The sequence below is a fragment of the Saccostrea cucullata genome, unplaced genomic scaffold (genome assembly GCF_032062105.1).
Source record: "Saccostrea cucullata isolate Sc308-1 unplaced genomic scaffold, CSIRO_AGI_Scuc_v1 ctg10258, whole genome shotgun sequence".
NCBI lineage: Eukaryota > Metazoa > Mollusca > Bivalvia > Ostreida > Ostreidae > Saccostrea > Saccostrea cuccullata.
In genome coordinates, this window is record NW_026924436.1 from 8,882 (window position 1) to 23,590 (window position 14,709).

At 35.1% G+C, this 14,709-nt stretch overlaps 2 protein-coding genes across 2 annotated transcripts; both read left to right on the forward strand.

The window, feature by feature from the left end:
* Positions 1 to 8,312: 8,312 nt before the first annotated feature.
* On the forward strand, positions 8,313 to 10,389 carry LOC134266424 (zinc finger protein 845-like). Its single transcript, XM_062748668.1, has one exon. The coding sequence runs from the start codon at positions 8,398 to 8,400 to the stop codon at positions 9,844 to 9,846; it is 1,449 nt and encodes a 482-aa protein (XP_062604652.1). The 5' UTR covers positions 8,313 to 8,397; the 3' UTR covers positions 9,847 to 10,389.
* LOC134266423 (zinc finger protein 596-like) lies at positions 9,939 to 10,797 on the forward strand. Its single transcript, XM_062748667.1, has 2 exons — positions 9,939 to 10,480; positions 10,566 to 10,797. Exons 1-2 carry the CDS (start codon positions 9,939 to 9,941, stop codon positions 10,795 to 10,797), a joined length of 774 nt encoding a protein of 257 aa, XP_062604651.1.
* The last annotated feature ends 3,912 nt before the right edge of the window (positions 10,798 to 14,709 follow it).

Genomic DNA, 14,709 nt, shown 5'->3' on the forward strand with positions numbered 1-14,709 from the left:
GTTTTTTTTATGTTCTATCAGATCTGAAAGTTTCATAAAAATATAACCAGCCGTTTTTGAGAAATCGCGTGCACAAAATCGGTAAGAAAAAAAATAAGAAGAACTAGATGCGTTCTTGTTGCTAGAGCAACAAGTGGTCTTCCGACCGACTTTTGTTAGAGTTCTATGCTGCATCATCCCATGAAATAGATTTGAGAATGTATTTTTTGTTTACGTTTATTCACAGCAGTCTCTAAACATACATCATGATAATTACAGGTATTCCTCAAAAATCTCAAAAAATAGCTTTTAAAAATCCGCAAAATATTCCATTCGTGTTATAAAAGAGATAAAAGTCATTTGCAACTCAAAAAAGACATAAACAAAGAAAAAATAATTTCAACGCCCACAGCGGGATTCGAACCCCCGACAGTGGGACAAAGTTTGGTTCGATCATATCTTTTCAATATATGCATGTATCAAGATTCTGAACACATATTTAGAATTCTCATAAGACACTCTATCAACCCTGTAAATTCTAAAACAAAATATTGAAAAACAAAAAAGTTGAGAAATGGGACTTTTTGAATTCACTTCCGTTTGCGACCGGAAGTGCCGACGACGAAAAATAAAGGTCGTTCCCCATAATGGAGTTCGATGTTCTATCACCTCAGTGAGTTTCACTATCATATCTTTAGCCGTTCTCGAGAAAACTGCTGGACAAAATGCCTTTTAAAAAATACAAAAATCCCTAAAAATCGCGAACGAAAGTAAATTTTGAAAAAATGAAAAACACGTCTGGAGATATTCTCATGATGCATCATCCCTGTAAAAATCTTCTTAATCCGTCCACGCACAGCTGAGATATCGCCCTAACTATGAAAAAAGAAAAATAATAATAATAATAATAATAAAAAACAGACGAATAACAATAAGGTCTTCCGAAGGAAGTCGGAAGACCTTAAAAACAGTGGAAAAGAAACCAACGAATAACAAGAAGGTCTTCCGCTGAAGACGGAAGACCTTAATAATAATAACTAGATGAGATCTCGTTGCGAGCAACGAGTAGGTCTTCCGTTGAATTTCTAGATAAGATGAGATGTGATTTTGACTGAGATTATTGTTTAAAGAGAATGACATTGAGTTTTCCCTAGTTAAAGTTTCTCATTTTTATCACGATATTCTGAACATCTTTTGTTTGATAAGGCTTATGAAAATACTCCCCCTTTTCGAGATATAAAGCATAAAAAATACAGCATTTTGGTCCCTGGTGACCCCTAATTACGTAACATATGATAAAAATATTATCATATATTGTTGCAAATCGTTAAGATGAATACTTTTGCCTCAGTAATGTATAACAAAATATTGATCATTAGAGAGTTATAGATAAAAGAATATTGACCCCTCTGAGCCCCTAATTTGAGGGGTCAGCCCCTTTTTCTTGATATTAAATGAAAGGTCTTGTGATTTTGAAGATTTTTTGTTCAACACTTATTCAGAGATTTCTTTTTGTTGTGGAGATATGTTAAATGGAAATATTTAGGGGCCACTCCTACAAGTCCTTAATGGGGCCGTTTTACAAAAATTCAAAGTATGCATATTGTTTAGAACATTATTCTGACCATCTTTTGTTCAATATTGCTTATCAAAATATTCCCCCTTTTTGAGATATAAAGCGTCAAAGATGTGACATTCTGGCCCCTTGTGACCCCTTATTACGTAATATATTATTAAAACATCATCATATATTGTTGCAAATCGGTAAGATAAATACTTTTGCTTCAGTAATGTTTAACAAAATATTGATCGTTAGAGAGTTATAGATAAATGACTTTTGGCCCCTATGAGCACCTAATTTGAGGGGTCAGCCCCATTTTCTTGATATCAAATGAAAGGTCTTGTGATTTTGAAGATTTTTTGTTCAATACTTATTCAGAGATTTCTTTTCGTTGTGGAGATATGCTCAATGAAAATATTTAGGGGCCACTCCTGCAAGTCCTTACTGGGGCCGTTTTTCAAAAATTCAAAGTATGCATATTGTTTAGAACATTATTCTGACCATCTTTTGTTCAATATTGCTTATCAAAATATTCCCCCTTTTTGAGATATAAAGCGTCAAAGATGTGACATTCTGGCCCCTTGTGACCCCTTATTACGTGATATATTATTAAAACATCATCATATATTGTTGCAAATCGGTAAGATAAATACTTTTGCTTCAGTAATGTATCACAAAATATTGATCGTTAGAGAGTTATAGATAAAAGGCTTTTGGCCCCTATGAGCCCCTAATTTGAGGGGTCAGCCCCATTTTCTTGATATCAAATGAAAGGTCTTGTGATTTTGAAGATTTTTTGTTCAACACCTATTCAGAGATTTCTTTTCGTTGTGGAGATATGCTCAATGAAAATATTTAGGGGCCACTCCTACAAGTCCTTAATGGGGCCGTTTTACAAAAATTCAAAGTATGCATATTGTTTAGAACATTATTCTGACCATCTTTTGTTCAATATTGCTTATCAAAATATTCCCCCTTTTTGAGATATAAAGCGTCAAAGATGTGACATTCTGGCCCCTTGTGACCCCTTATTACGCAAGATATGCTTAAAAGTTTATAATATATTGTTCCAATTGGTTTAAAATTTAAAAATATCGAAAAATCGAGCAGAAAAAATGATAAAATTTTTTGGTCACACGGGGGATCGAACCCGGGTCGCCCGCGTGACAATCCAACGCGCTAACCATTTAGCCATTGAGATCGCCGCTTCGCGTTTTCAAATGCAAATATCTCGAGATTGGCTTTTTCGATTTTCAAACAAATTACATATTTGGCTTCTGCAAAAGGGTCTCTATTCAATTCTAAAACAAAAATATTAAAAAAGAAAAGTTGAAAAATTGCGATTTTTAAATTCGCTTCCGGTATCGACCGGAAGTACTGACGACGCACGGCAAGGCGATTCTGCAACGCTATAAGTCATGAACTATCATCTCCAATTAATCTTCAGTTCATATCTTAAGCAGTTTTCGCTACTAAATCAAGACAAAATTGCATTTTAAAATCAGGAAATTGTCCATATCTCACGACCGGAAGTGACGACGTCAACGAAAAAAATTTCCAATAAGGTTCAGATCAGTACCTATCAGATGTGAAAGTTTCATGAGAATCAGCCCAGTAGTTTACGAGAAATCGCGTGCACAAAATCGGTAAGAAAAATAATAATAATAACTAGATACGATCTCGTTGCGAGCAACGAGGGGTCTTCCGTCCGATTCTGAAGTAAAAAACGAAAAATCTAGCAGAAAAAGTGATATTTAAAAAATCGGACATTCGGGGGAGCGAACCCGGGTCGCCCGCGTGACAATCCAACGCACTTACTATTCGGCCATTGAAAACACCGCTTCAAATTTTTAAATACAAAAATCTCGAGATTGCCTTTTTCGATTCTAAAAAAATTACATATTTCGCATTCGCGAAAGAGTCACTGTTAAGATATCTAATATCAAAGAAAAATATTGGAAAACAAAAAAGTTGAAAAATTGCGTTTTTTTAAATTCGCTTCCGGTATCGACCGGAAGCACTGACGAAAATTTGAAAGTATAGGTGCAAAACTACAACATGTCATCTATTAGTCGTGAAAATGACAACATTCTAGCTTTTGTCGTTTTTGAGTTTTTTTGTCGACAAAATGGTCACTAAAAATTCGATTAAAGGTCGATAACTTCCGACCGGAAGTGATTTTTCAAAAATAAAAAAAAATGGATCAGGTTTAGATCATGATACATCACCTCTGAAAATTTCAAAGAAATCCGTCAACGCATCTCTGAGAAATCGTCTGCACAAAATTTGGACGAAAAAAAATAATAATAATAATAGTGAAAAAGAAACAATAGAATAATAGAAGGGTCTTCCGTTGGAGACGGAAGACCCTAATAATAGGGAAAAAGAAACCGAAGAATAACAAGACGGTCTTCCGTTGGAGACAGAAGACCTTAAAAATAGTGGAAAAGAAACCTAAGAATAACAAGAAGGTCTTCCGCTGAAGACGGAAGACCTCAAAAAAATCAAGACGGGGGTTTAAAATCGGGGCGGGCGGGGACGAGAATCTAGAAATATTTTTATTATGGCCTAACACAAAACCTTGACATTGTGAAATGTAATTAAGGTTAAATTCGGTCTGTTCCATACGAGTATCACGTAGATTCTGGTTATATTTCTGCATATATCAGAACAATAGCTCTACAATTTTGTTTTATGATAACATGAACTTACTTCGAATTCTCTGTTGGAATATTGTTTTTAAAAATAACAAGCAAATTCAAAGAATTATGGTCCCCCGCTTTCGGTATCTTTGTGGGCAAGATATCATTTTTTGGGTCAAGGTCAATAGGTCAAAATTTTTGGTAACCCATGAAAGGTCTTGCCATAAAGAATACATATATTTAAAATATGAACGTCCTAGTTTCTACCGTTCAAAAGTTGTGACCAAGCTTAATGTTTTTTAAAAGTAGTTAAAAATCCAAGGTCAAGGTCAAAGGGTCAAAGTTCTTGGCATGCAATGAAAGGTCTTCTCACAAGGATTACATACGTGAAGTACGAAAGCTCTACCCCTTACCGTTTAAAAGTTATGGTCAAGGTTAAAGCTTTTTCAGAAGTACATTAATCTCCAAGGTCAAGGTCCAAAGGTCAAAGTTGTTGGTATCCAATGAAAGGTATTGTTTTTTAAGAATACATGTGTGAAATATAAAAGTCTTTGTATCTACCGTTCAAAAGTTGTGACCAAGGTTATAATTTTTAAATTTTTATCGTTCAAAAATTATGGTCAAGGATATAGTTTTTTCATAAGTACGTAAATTTCCAAGGTCAAGGTCAAAAGGTCAAAGTTGTTGGTATTCATTGAGAGGTCTTGTCACAAAGTATAAATATGTGAAATATGAAAGTCCTAGTACCTACCATTCAAAAGTTATGGCCAAAGTAAAAGTTTGGAATTTTTTAGTAAAAGTAGTTGAAACTCCAAGGTCAAGGTCAAAAGATTCAAATTTGGTTTTACCCAAAGAAAGATCTTATCACAAGGAATACACATATGAAATATGAAAATCATAGCTCCACTAAATCAAAAGTTATGGGCAAGGTTAAAGTTTTTGTGACGGACGGACAGACTGACGGACCGACGGACAGACGAATGAGATTTAATGTCCCCTCGCTTTCGCGAAAGCGGGGGACAAAAATAAGAAAAGCTTCAAGCCAAAAGCTGGCGAGCCACACCGACATGCACACTAACTGCAGAACTGACCATGTAGTTTTATGGTGACAGTGGTCCATTCCACTTTTTTTTCAGACCAGCGAGCACAGGTCTTCAGCTACATGCACACTAAATCATTTTCTATAACAACTTAAATCATAATCCTTTTAGTCGTTTACAAAGTTTGGTTATTACATGTACGACCGTCTTTAAAACTTATGCGCTGAATCGAAACGATTAACTACTGTATACATGTACGAGAAATATTATACATTTATTGACCGAGTTCGAGAGCAACATGCATTCTGTCGACCTTCGAACCAAACTTAGGTTCGAGGGTCGACAAAACTCATTTTGCCCGAGGACACCGACAATAAATGTTTTTTTAAATACCTTTTATTGTTTTTTTTTTTCATACATGTATCTTGTACTGCGTTCCGTGATTTAAACTTTATATCCATCACTGTTTATCACCAACGAAAGCAAATGAGATTAAGGTCCGCCCATAATGTGACTTAAGCCGTCTAACATTTCATCGACAGGTCCAACATCTCACTCAGCGGTCCAACATCAATTTTTATGTCCACTCAGTAAAACATAAAATATGTGATACCCTTTTCGTACAGATTTGTACAGGAACAAATTCTTAATAAATCTTATAAAAATGTTTCAATAAGAATTTGTCATGTTGGTATAACCAAGCAATACTTCTCAAATAACAACTTATTTTTATAATAGTAGGGGAAACACATTTTTAAATGTGAGCATTTGTCTTCTAATAATTAATTTCATTTACTGATGAGTCGTAAAATTCACAATATCTCAGTTCTTTGAGATCTGACCGAAAACTAATTGGCAGCTGCAGAGAGTAAAACAATCTTAAATGCAAATTAAAAAAAACGCAATGGTGGTGCTTCGTGTTATATAATCACATACATGTAGAATTGGCGGCCAAATAGAGATAGACAAAATAAGTCCAGATAACTCTTTTTTTCTCGGGAGAATAAATTATTAAGGTAGAGGAGAGATAATTTTCAGCTTATTCGCAGTCCGGATGTCCAAACTTCAAACTTAAGTCAGTTACGTTGAAAAGTTTTACTCGCAAAATAAGAAATTGTAATTCACCGATCGACAAAATGTAATGAGGATCTTTCTCCTTAGGCGTAGTTCCATCTTCAATATTTTGTTAAGTCAACTGTTCATGATAAAATCTTAGAAGCAATCAGTATTTAATAACACGACGATATATCTTTTAAAAAGTGCAATGAGCAGAGGGACGAAAGATAGAGAAGCAATGACGTCATAAAAAAGGCGAAAACCTGAGTAGGGTCATCAAACTAATGATGAAATAGTAAACTGTTTAAAGTATGATGGTGATTTTTTTCTCAACACTTCCTGTACCTTTTTGTTTCAAGTTCTTTTAAATATTTTTAGCGGCATGAATCTCGTGGCATCAGTCCACTAACATTTGAAAACCCACCAATAAACAACTATTTTCTCTAATAAATATGATTTTAAAAAAAAGATTTCAAACAAACGAATTGATTCAAATATTTGCCATTAATAATGAAAAATAAATAAGTAAGTATGGTATACTAACACATGTAGTACAATAAATTGCATTTTGTGTTTGTGAGAGAAATTTAATGAACCTACATAATGAAAAATGCATGTTAGCTGGAAAGATTTTGAAATATTATACCCCATGCTTGAACATGACGTTGCATAAATCAATTCAAAATATCGCAACATTAACGTAAACAATGTTACCTTTACAGCTATATAAAACATAAATAAAGCTCTGTACAGGTATTTATTGATAATTTCATAAAAATATACACTCTTTAGAACAATTTAGAGGAATATTATCAATTTTGACACGGGGCGGAATTTTGCGACAAGTGAACTAGGTTCTTTGTTCAAATCATGACCCCCGGGGCAATGGTGGGGCCAAAACGGACGACCCAAGTTTTAAATAGGATTTTATAGGAAAATCTTTAAAAATCTTCTTCTCGAGAACCATTGCGCCAGGAAAGATGAAACTCATGTGGAATCATGCATCCTCAGTTAGTGTAGATTCAAGATTGTTCAAATCTTGACCCCCGGGGCTAGGGTGGGGCCAAAATGGCCGACCCAAGTTTTACATAGGGATATATAGGGAAACCTTTTAAAATCTTCTTTTCAAGTACTTCAAAGCTATGATAAGTGATATATATATTTTGAATCATCCTCAGGTAGTGTAGATTCTAATTTGTTCAAATGATGAACGCCCGGAGTGGGGGGGGGGGGGGGGATAAATTCAAGCCCGATGTGCTCAGGTGAGCGCTGTGGTCCCTGGGCCTCTTGTATTTTTTATAGGAAAATATCTTTTGCGGAGTGTGTTACCAAAATATTATATTTATCCTTCATATATACAAAAAGAAATGAAAATTGTCAAATAAAATCTAGATCTAAAAATGTTAGATAACATAAAATAAGGTTGTTCATAGGCCTACTTTACATGAATAAGCTGCACTCTTGGTATTACATGTATAAACTAATGATTGATAAAGACAAAAAATTGAAACTGAAACAGTTTTAACATGTTTAATATCCTGAAAAATTGGAGAAAAAAAAAATATTACAAAATGGCTAAAAAAAAAAATTTGGGTCGGGTGCATTTTCAGTGCGTTGGTCGGCAACTGCAAACAAACAAAGTTTCATTTTAGGCCTAGGTCAGTGCAACCTATTTTTGAATTTACACACTTCACTATGAAACATAGTAGGAGGCTTGCATGAAGCATATATCATTGTATTTAGGTGACTGATTTGAGTCATTGTATTGTATCACCTAAAGTGTTTATTTGTCAAAAAGTAGGTTATAATGATATAAATTATAATTTTTCCAGATATATAGAATACTATCAAGCTTAAAAAAGATGTGATAGGGTATGGCTGTCCATCAGAAAAGTGATTCTTGGGCCTTATGTAAACTTATGAATTATCATGATGTTCAACTTTACAGGTGGAAAAGACAACTTCTTCATCCTTTAAACCCATTCAGAATGATGCTGAAAAGTTAAACAAGGATTGTTCTCATGACAGTCAAACTAAGGATTTAGAAGCAGACAGAAGTACCTATCAATGTAACATCTGCAGGAAAAATTTCAACCAAGCATATCCCTTACAAACCCACATGAGGAGGGTACATGGAGATGGTAAATCTTATAGATGTGGCTTGTGTTATGTTTGTGGAAAGGTATTCAAAAACTTACTCAAACATCTGAAGAAGCATAACTGGGATAAAGAAAAACCTTATAAATGTGATGTGTGTGGAATGTCTTTATCAGGAAAATTATGGAGACACATGATGACACACACTGGCGAAAAACGTTTTAAATGTGATATTTGTCAGAGAAAATTCAGAGCAAAATCCAATTTAAAGGTACATTTGAGAACCCACACAAGAGAAAAAGCACGTAACAATGGAAGCTGTGAGTGTGCTGTGTGTGGTAAGTTTCTATCAGGTCATTTAAAAAGACATATGATCACACATACTCGAGATAAAAACTATAAATGTGATGTATGCCAGATGATGTTCAGGCACAAGTCAGATTTAGAGAAACACATGATAAGACACACAGGTAAAAACCCACTTAAAAATGGTGTTTCTGACGAATTTCCCGCTCAACGTTCTGTTTTTCCAAACCACCCACTGTCACTTAAAGGTGTCAGAAATTCCAAGTGTAAGGAGTCCTGTAGGAGTTCACGCAATTTAAGTAGGCCAAATAGAAGGTATTCTCGAGAAGCTCTAGATAAATGTTACACAAGAGGAAAAGTGATGAATAATTTAAGGTATAAACCGAGAAACAAGAAAAGGGATACAAGAGAAACACTTCTTACATGTGCTAAGTGTGAAAAAACGTTAAGCAAAAATGGACATCAGAAGACACATGATGGTAAAATACTTTGCGATGATTGTCAGAAACAATTGAGGACGCAAAAAAGTGGTAAACTTAAGGAATGTTATGTAAAGTTATTCAAAGATGATTGTCAGAAACAACTGAGGACGCAAAAAGGTGGTAAACTTAAGGAATGTTATGTAAAGTTATTCAAAGACATCGAAGGGTTTAACAAACAAATAAGGACCAACACGGGTGATAAAATTCATCATTGCAATGACTGTGGAAAAGTATTCAAGGATTCCCGAAATTTTCAGAGGCATAAAATAACACATACTGATAAAAAGCCTTATGAATGTGATGTGTGTGGAAAGAAATTTAACCAATCAGGTAACTTGCAGAGACACAAGGGGACCCATAAAGGTCAAGGTCAAAAAACCTTTATATGTGATGTCTGTGGGAAAACATTCAATCGATCAGACCACTTAGAGGTACATATAAGAAAGCATAATTATGGTGAAATGCCACGTGCCGGTGATGTGTATGGAAAGTCATTCAATGATTTATGTAGATTCAAAATGCACTCCGGGATTCACACAGGTGAGGAACCTCATAAGTGTGATGTATGTGGAAAGGCATTCAGACAATTAAAAGGCTTAAGGAAACACGTAAAACACACACAGGTGAAAAACCTTTTGGGTGTGATGAATGTGGAAAGGCATTCAGCAGATTGGATAACTTAAAGCGTCATATGAGGACACATACAGGTGAAAAACCTTTTGAATGTGATGTGTGTGGAAGGCCATTTAGCAGATCGTATAGCTTAAGGCATCACATGACGACACATACAGTAGAAAAACCTTTTACCTGTGATTTGTGTGGGAAAGCGTACAAAAAGTCGGATTACTTAAAGCGTCATATGAGGATACACACAGGTGAAAAACCTTTTGAATGTGATGTGTGTGGAAAGGCATTCAGCAAATCGTTTTCTTTAAAGTATCACATGAGGTCACATACAGGTGATAAACCTTATGCATGTGATTTGTGTGGAAAAGCGTACATGCAGTTTTATGACCTAAAGAGACATATGAGGACGCACAGAGCTGAAAAACCTTTTGAATGCATTGTGTGTGGAAAGGAATTTAAGCAATCGGATACTTTACGGAAACATAAGAGGCTGCATTCAATCCAAAATCGTTATGGGTGTAACATATGTGAGAAAATCTTCAGTCGATTTGATAACTTACAGAGACACATAAACATACACACTGGCAAGAATCCTTTTAAATGTGATGTATGTGGAAGACATACAATCGATCCGATAGCTTACAGACACACATCAGGGTACACAATGGTGAAAGGCCTTTTGAAAGTAATGTATGTGAAAAGAAATCTCGGATTTGGGTCATTTAAAGAAACAGGCGAAGACACACAATCTCTCTAGATGTGATGTGTGTAACAGGACTTTTAACGACATCAAAAAATTAAAGATTCACATGAGGACACATACAGGTCATAAAGTTAACACGTGTGACTTGTGTGCCAAAACTTTCACCCGATTAGACAACTTAAAGAGACACATGTGGACACATACAGACGAAAAACGTTACAAATGTAATGTTTGTGGAAGGGAATTCAACAGATTGGATGCCTTTAAGTATCACATGCAGACCCATAAAGGTGGCAAATCTTAGAAATTCAATGTTTGTGGAAGGGTATTTACCTGCAGAGGCTAATGCAGACGCGTACAAGTGATGGACCATATAAAAAATGAGTTCAAACGCATACAAACATAAACTTCTTCTTAAATCTTAAATTAATTTTTTTTTGAGTTTGAACATCAACGAGTCACTTTGATATACAAGGATATATAAGTTCCCACGTTTTGTCATTCATAGAAAATAAAGGTGCATCTCAATGTATGTGGGAATATTGATAATTTATTGAATACAAGTGTTATTCTAAAAAGTGTAGGTTTTTATTAGTTTATTGAATATATAAAGTGTTATTCTGAAGTGTGTTGGCGAACACTGCTCTATATTCATTGACACACATCCTTACTTACACGTATATGGGGAATATCTGTATAAAGTAAAGTGTTGAAATACTTAATGTATTAAAATTCATGGAAAATTCATGGAAGAACAAAGTCCAACAATTACTACTATATGGAGATGCATCTTTAAGCAAATATAATTTCATTTATAATGTAGCCCAAAATAGATAATGAATTTCATATACATGTATGTTTTTTTAATGTTGTTTTATCGTGATATATGTTTATTTGAATTTATTTCTGACCAAGGGAGGGAATCAGAATCAAATTGGTAGATTTTATTTACGTTAATCATCATCTTTGGATAATTTTTTTTTATAATCATTTGTTTATGTATAATTTACGTGAAGTTTGTTGTTAAATTTTTTAATTTAATTTTTGCAAATAAAAACTTTAGAAGACAAATTTCAATTTATTGTTAGCTCAGAATAACTATAAACTATAATTGATTTCTAAACACTTGTCTGTCTGCCCTTCAAGTCATATGTACAAATATCAGTCTGTAACATTTTCGATTTTCAACCTATTTCTACCATAACGTCTATGAGAGAGGTGTTACAACTATATTAGGTAAAACAAAGCAAAATACAATGAAACTTAAATAAAACTTAAGCTTATACATGCATAGGAGCTGGTGGCGTATATGCCACAGAGAAAACAAATATGGCAGGCTAGACAATTCTCTCCCGTTTACGAATCTTGTTACATAAGCTTTTCTGGTATTATTTTATCTGTCGTCCCTTTTCTGTCAGATAGTCTGTCTACTTGTAATTCAAGTTTGTTCAACTGTAAAGTCATGCCCAATTGCAGTTAGATGTAACGGGGACATTTTAGCTCACCTCGACGAAGTCGAGATAGACTATATTATCCCCCGGCGTCGGCGTTAGCGTCGGCGTCCCAGGTAAACTTTTTAGGAGTAAGTCCATTCCCAAGTCCAAGAACTATTAGCCCTACCTGAACCAAACTTGCATGGATGATGCATCTAGGGAATTACACCACAAAACTTTGGTTGCTGGATCTGACCTACATTTTCCAGTTGAGTGACCAGGTTAAAGTTTTTGGAGCAGGTTAAAGTTCTTTTAAAACCTCATTGCCTAGGGATTCTAAACCCTACCCAGACCAAACTTGCATGGATAATGCATCCAGGGATGTACACTGCCATTTTGCTTCAGGATGCTGGGTGCTCTGACCTGCATTTCCAGATGAGTGACCAGGTTAAAGTTTTTGGAGCATGTCCATTCCCAAGGAAGTATAAGCCCTACTCGGACCAAACTTGCATGGATGATGCATCTAGGGATGTACACTACCAAACTTGCTTTTGGATGCTGGATCTGACCTACATTTTCCAGATGAGTGACCAGGTTAAAGTTTTTGGAGCAGGTCCATTCCACAGGAACTATAAGCCCTATTTGGACCAAACTTGCAAGGATGATGCATCTAGGGATGTAAACTACCAGACTTGCTTCGGATGCTTGATCTGACCTACATTTTCATTCCCAAGTGACTATAAGGCCTATTTGGACCAAACTTGCATGGATGATGCATCTAGTAATGGACATTACCAGACTAGCTTCTGATGCTGGATCTGACCTATATTTACATTCCCAAGTATCTATAAGCCATAGCTTAACTAAACTTGCATGGATGATATATCTAGGGATGGACACTACCAGACTTGTCTTCGGATGCTGGACCTGACCTACATTTTCATTCCCAAGTAACAATAAGCCCTAGCTTAACCAAACTTGCAGGGATGATGCATCTAAGGATGGACACTATCAGACTTGCTTTGGATGCTGGATCTGACCTACATTTCTAGACAAGAGACTTGATTAAAGTTTTGGGAACAGATCAAACTGAATGAACTTGAAGACCTTGATATATGCAGTATTAACAGTTATGAATATTTGTTTACTCTATACATATACATATTTTTCACGCTACAGGCTTAGAAATGTGTATATGCCATATAAGGAGTTAAACACAACTTGCAAGAATATTGTTGTTGAAATGAATACTAAATATTAAGAAAATATTTTGTGAGATTTGCACTACTTAAACTGATAACATTCGTCGAGGTGAGCTTCGTAATGTTTGTGCTTCTGCTGGGGCATTCAGCCCAGACCTCTGGCATGCCAGTATAGTGCTCTTTCAATGCGCCAAATGGTTAACCCACAGGTCAAGCTAATAGGTAGCCGTCTATCTGACACTACAACATTGTCCCCCTCCAGAGAATGAGATGCCCTCATCTCTCTTTGAGTGCCAACACCTGTGGGGCGAAGTTCTGGGGACAGTCACTTTCACCCATAAGAAACACCCGTGTCCCAACGTGGGAGCAAAATGTAACAGACATATTGTGCTTTTCCTGGGGATTGAACCCAGGGCCTTAGGCATGCCAGTCCAGTGCTAAATTGAGCTAAATGGTTAATCCACTCAACTCAGCTAATATGAAGTCGTGTTTCTGACACTATCAAATAGAAATAAGATAAAAATTTGAGGATTCTTAAATATGATTAATAGAAATTTGCGAGAAGCACTGACTTTAAAAAATAACAGTTGACGCTTTACTTTGACATCCAAACCTGTATCATGTACAGTGGTTCAGAAATTATAATAGATAAAAAAACCTTATTTTTCATAGGTATATGGTGTTAGGGCTGGACTCTTACATGTAAAGGCTGGGAGTTTAGGTTAAACTGGTTGTCGTTTTCTTCAAGCATAACTTATTTGTGTTTGAAATAACCCGAAATTTGTTGCATTAAGTGTTGGGCTTAAGGACTCGTTCATTTTCCTGGTGTAAAAGTAGGCCGTCGACTGTAAAAGTCAGCGCTCCTCGCAAAAGTCCTACAAGACGATCTGTGATAAGACATACATGTATTAAGGTTTTTCCAGCATCATACATTTTATGAGTTAAAAGTAGTAAAAATGCAGTGGTAAAAATGCATTTATCTTCACGGAATGTATACTTGTCAAAATTTCTAAGTCCCCAGTTTTATTATTTTAAGTATTTAAAAACCTTAACATTAATTAACTAGTTGTTCACAATTTTGACTTAATTTTTCAATGATTGCATGTTACGGCCAAAAAATATGGAATCGAATGTGTAATTACTGATACATGACTGTTTTTGTTAAAAAGCATGAAGTGCGAATTTCATATGTTTTCGGGTGGATCTTCCATTTATTGAAATTTCCATGTGTTCTCTATCTTTAGTTGTTTAGGAAAAACAGAAAAAGCTTGTTTTAAATGCCGTGTATGTACTAACGACAATGTGCAAGTGAAGTTAATATGATCCAAGCTGGTGGTAGTAAAGGAAAGTTGTATTTCCTTCCTTTGTATTTGTTTATTTTATGTTAAACTTTAAAAAAAAAACGTCAGGAAGATGCACAAACCTTACATGTATGCATTATTATCATTAAAAATTGCTAGATTTTCAACAAATTTAGATAAATAGAACCATGACCTTTCCTTTGACCTTTGAATTTACGGTACTTTTCTTTGATTAGGTTTTGCTTAGTTTTAAAAATAATATTCAAGATTTTTTTTTTGC

Excerpts from the sequence above, each read along its gene's own strand:
- LOC134266424 (XM_062748668.1), top strand. The coding sequence starts at position 8,398 with ATGAGGAGGGTACATGGAGATGGTAAATCTTATAGATGTGGCTTGTGT.
- LOC134266423 (XM_062748667.1), top strand. The coding sequence starts at position 9,939 with ATGACGACACATACAGTAGAAAAACCTTTTACCTGTGATTTGTGTGGG. Across the intron at positions 10,481-10,565 it reads AAAGGCCTTTTGAAAGTAAT|GACTTTTAACGACATCAAAA; the intron begins GTATGTGAAAAG and ends TGTGTGTAACAG.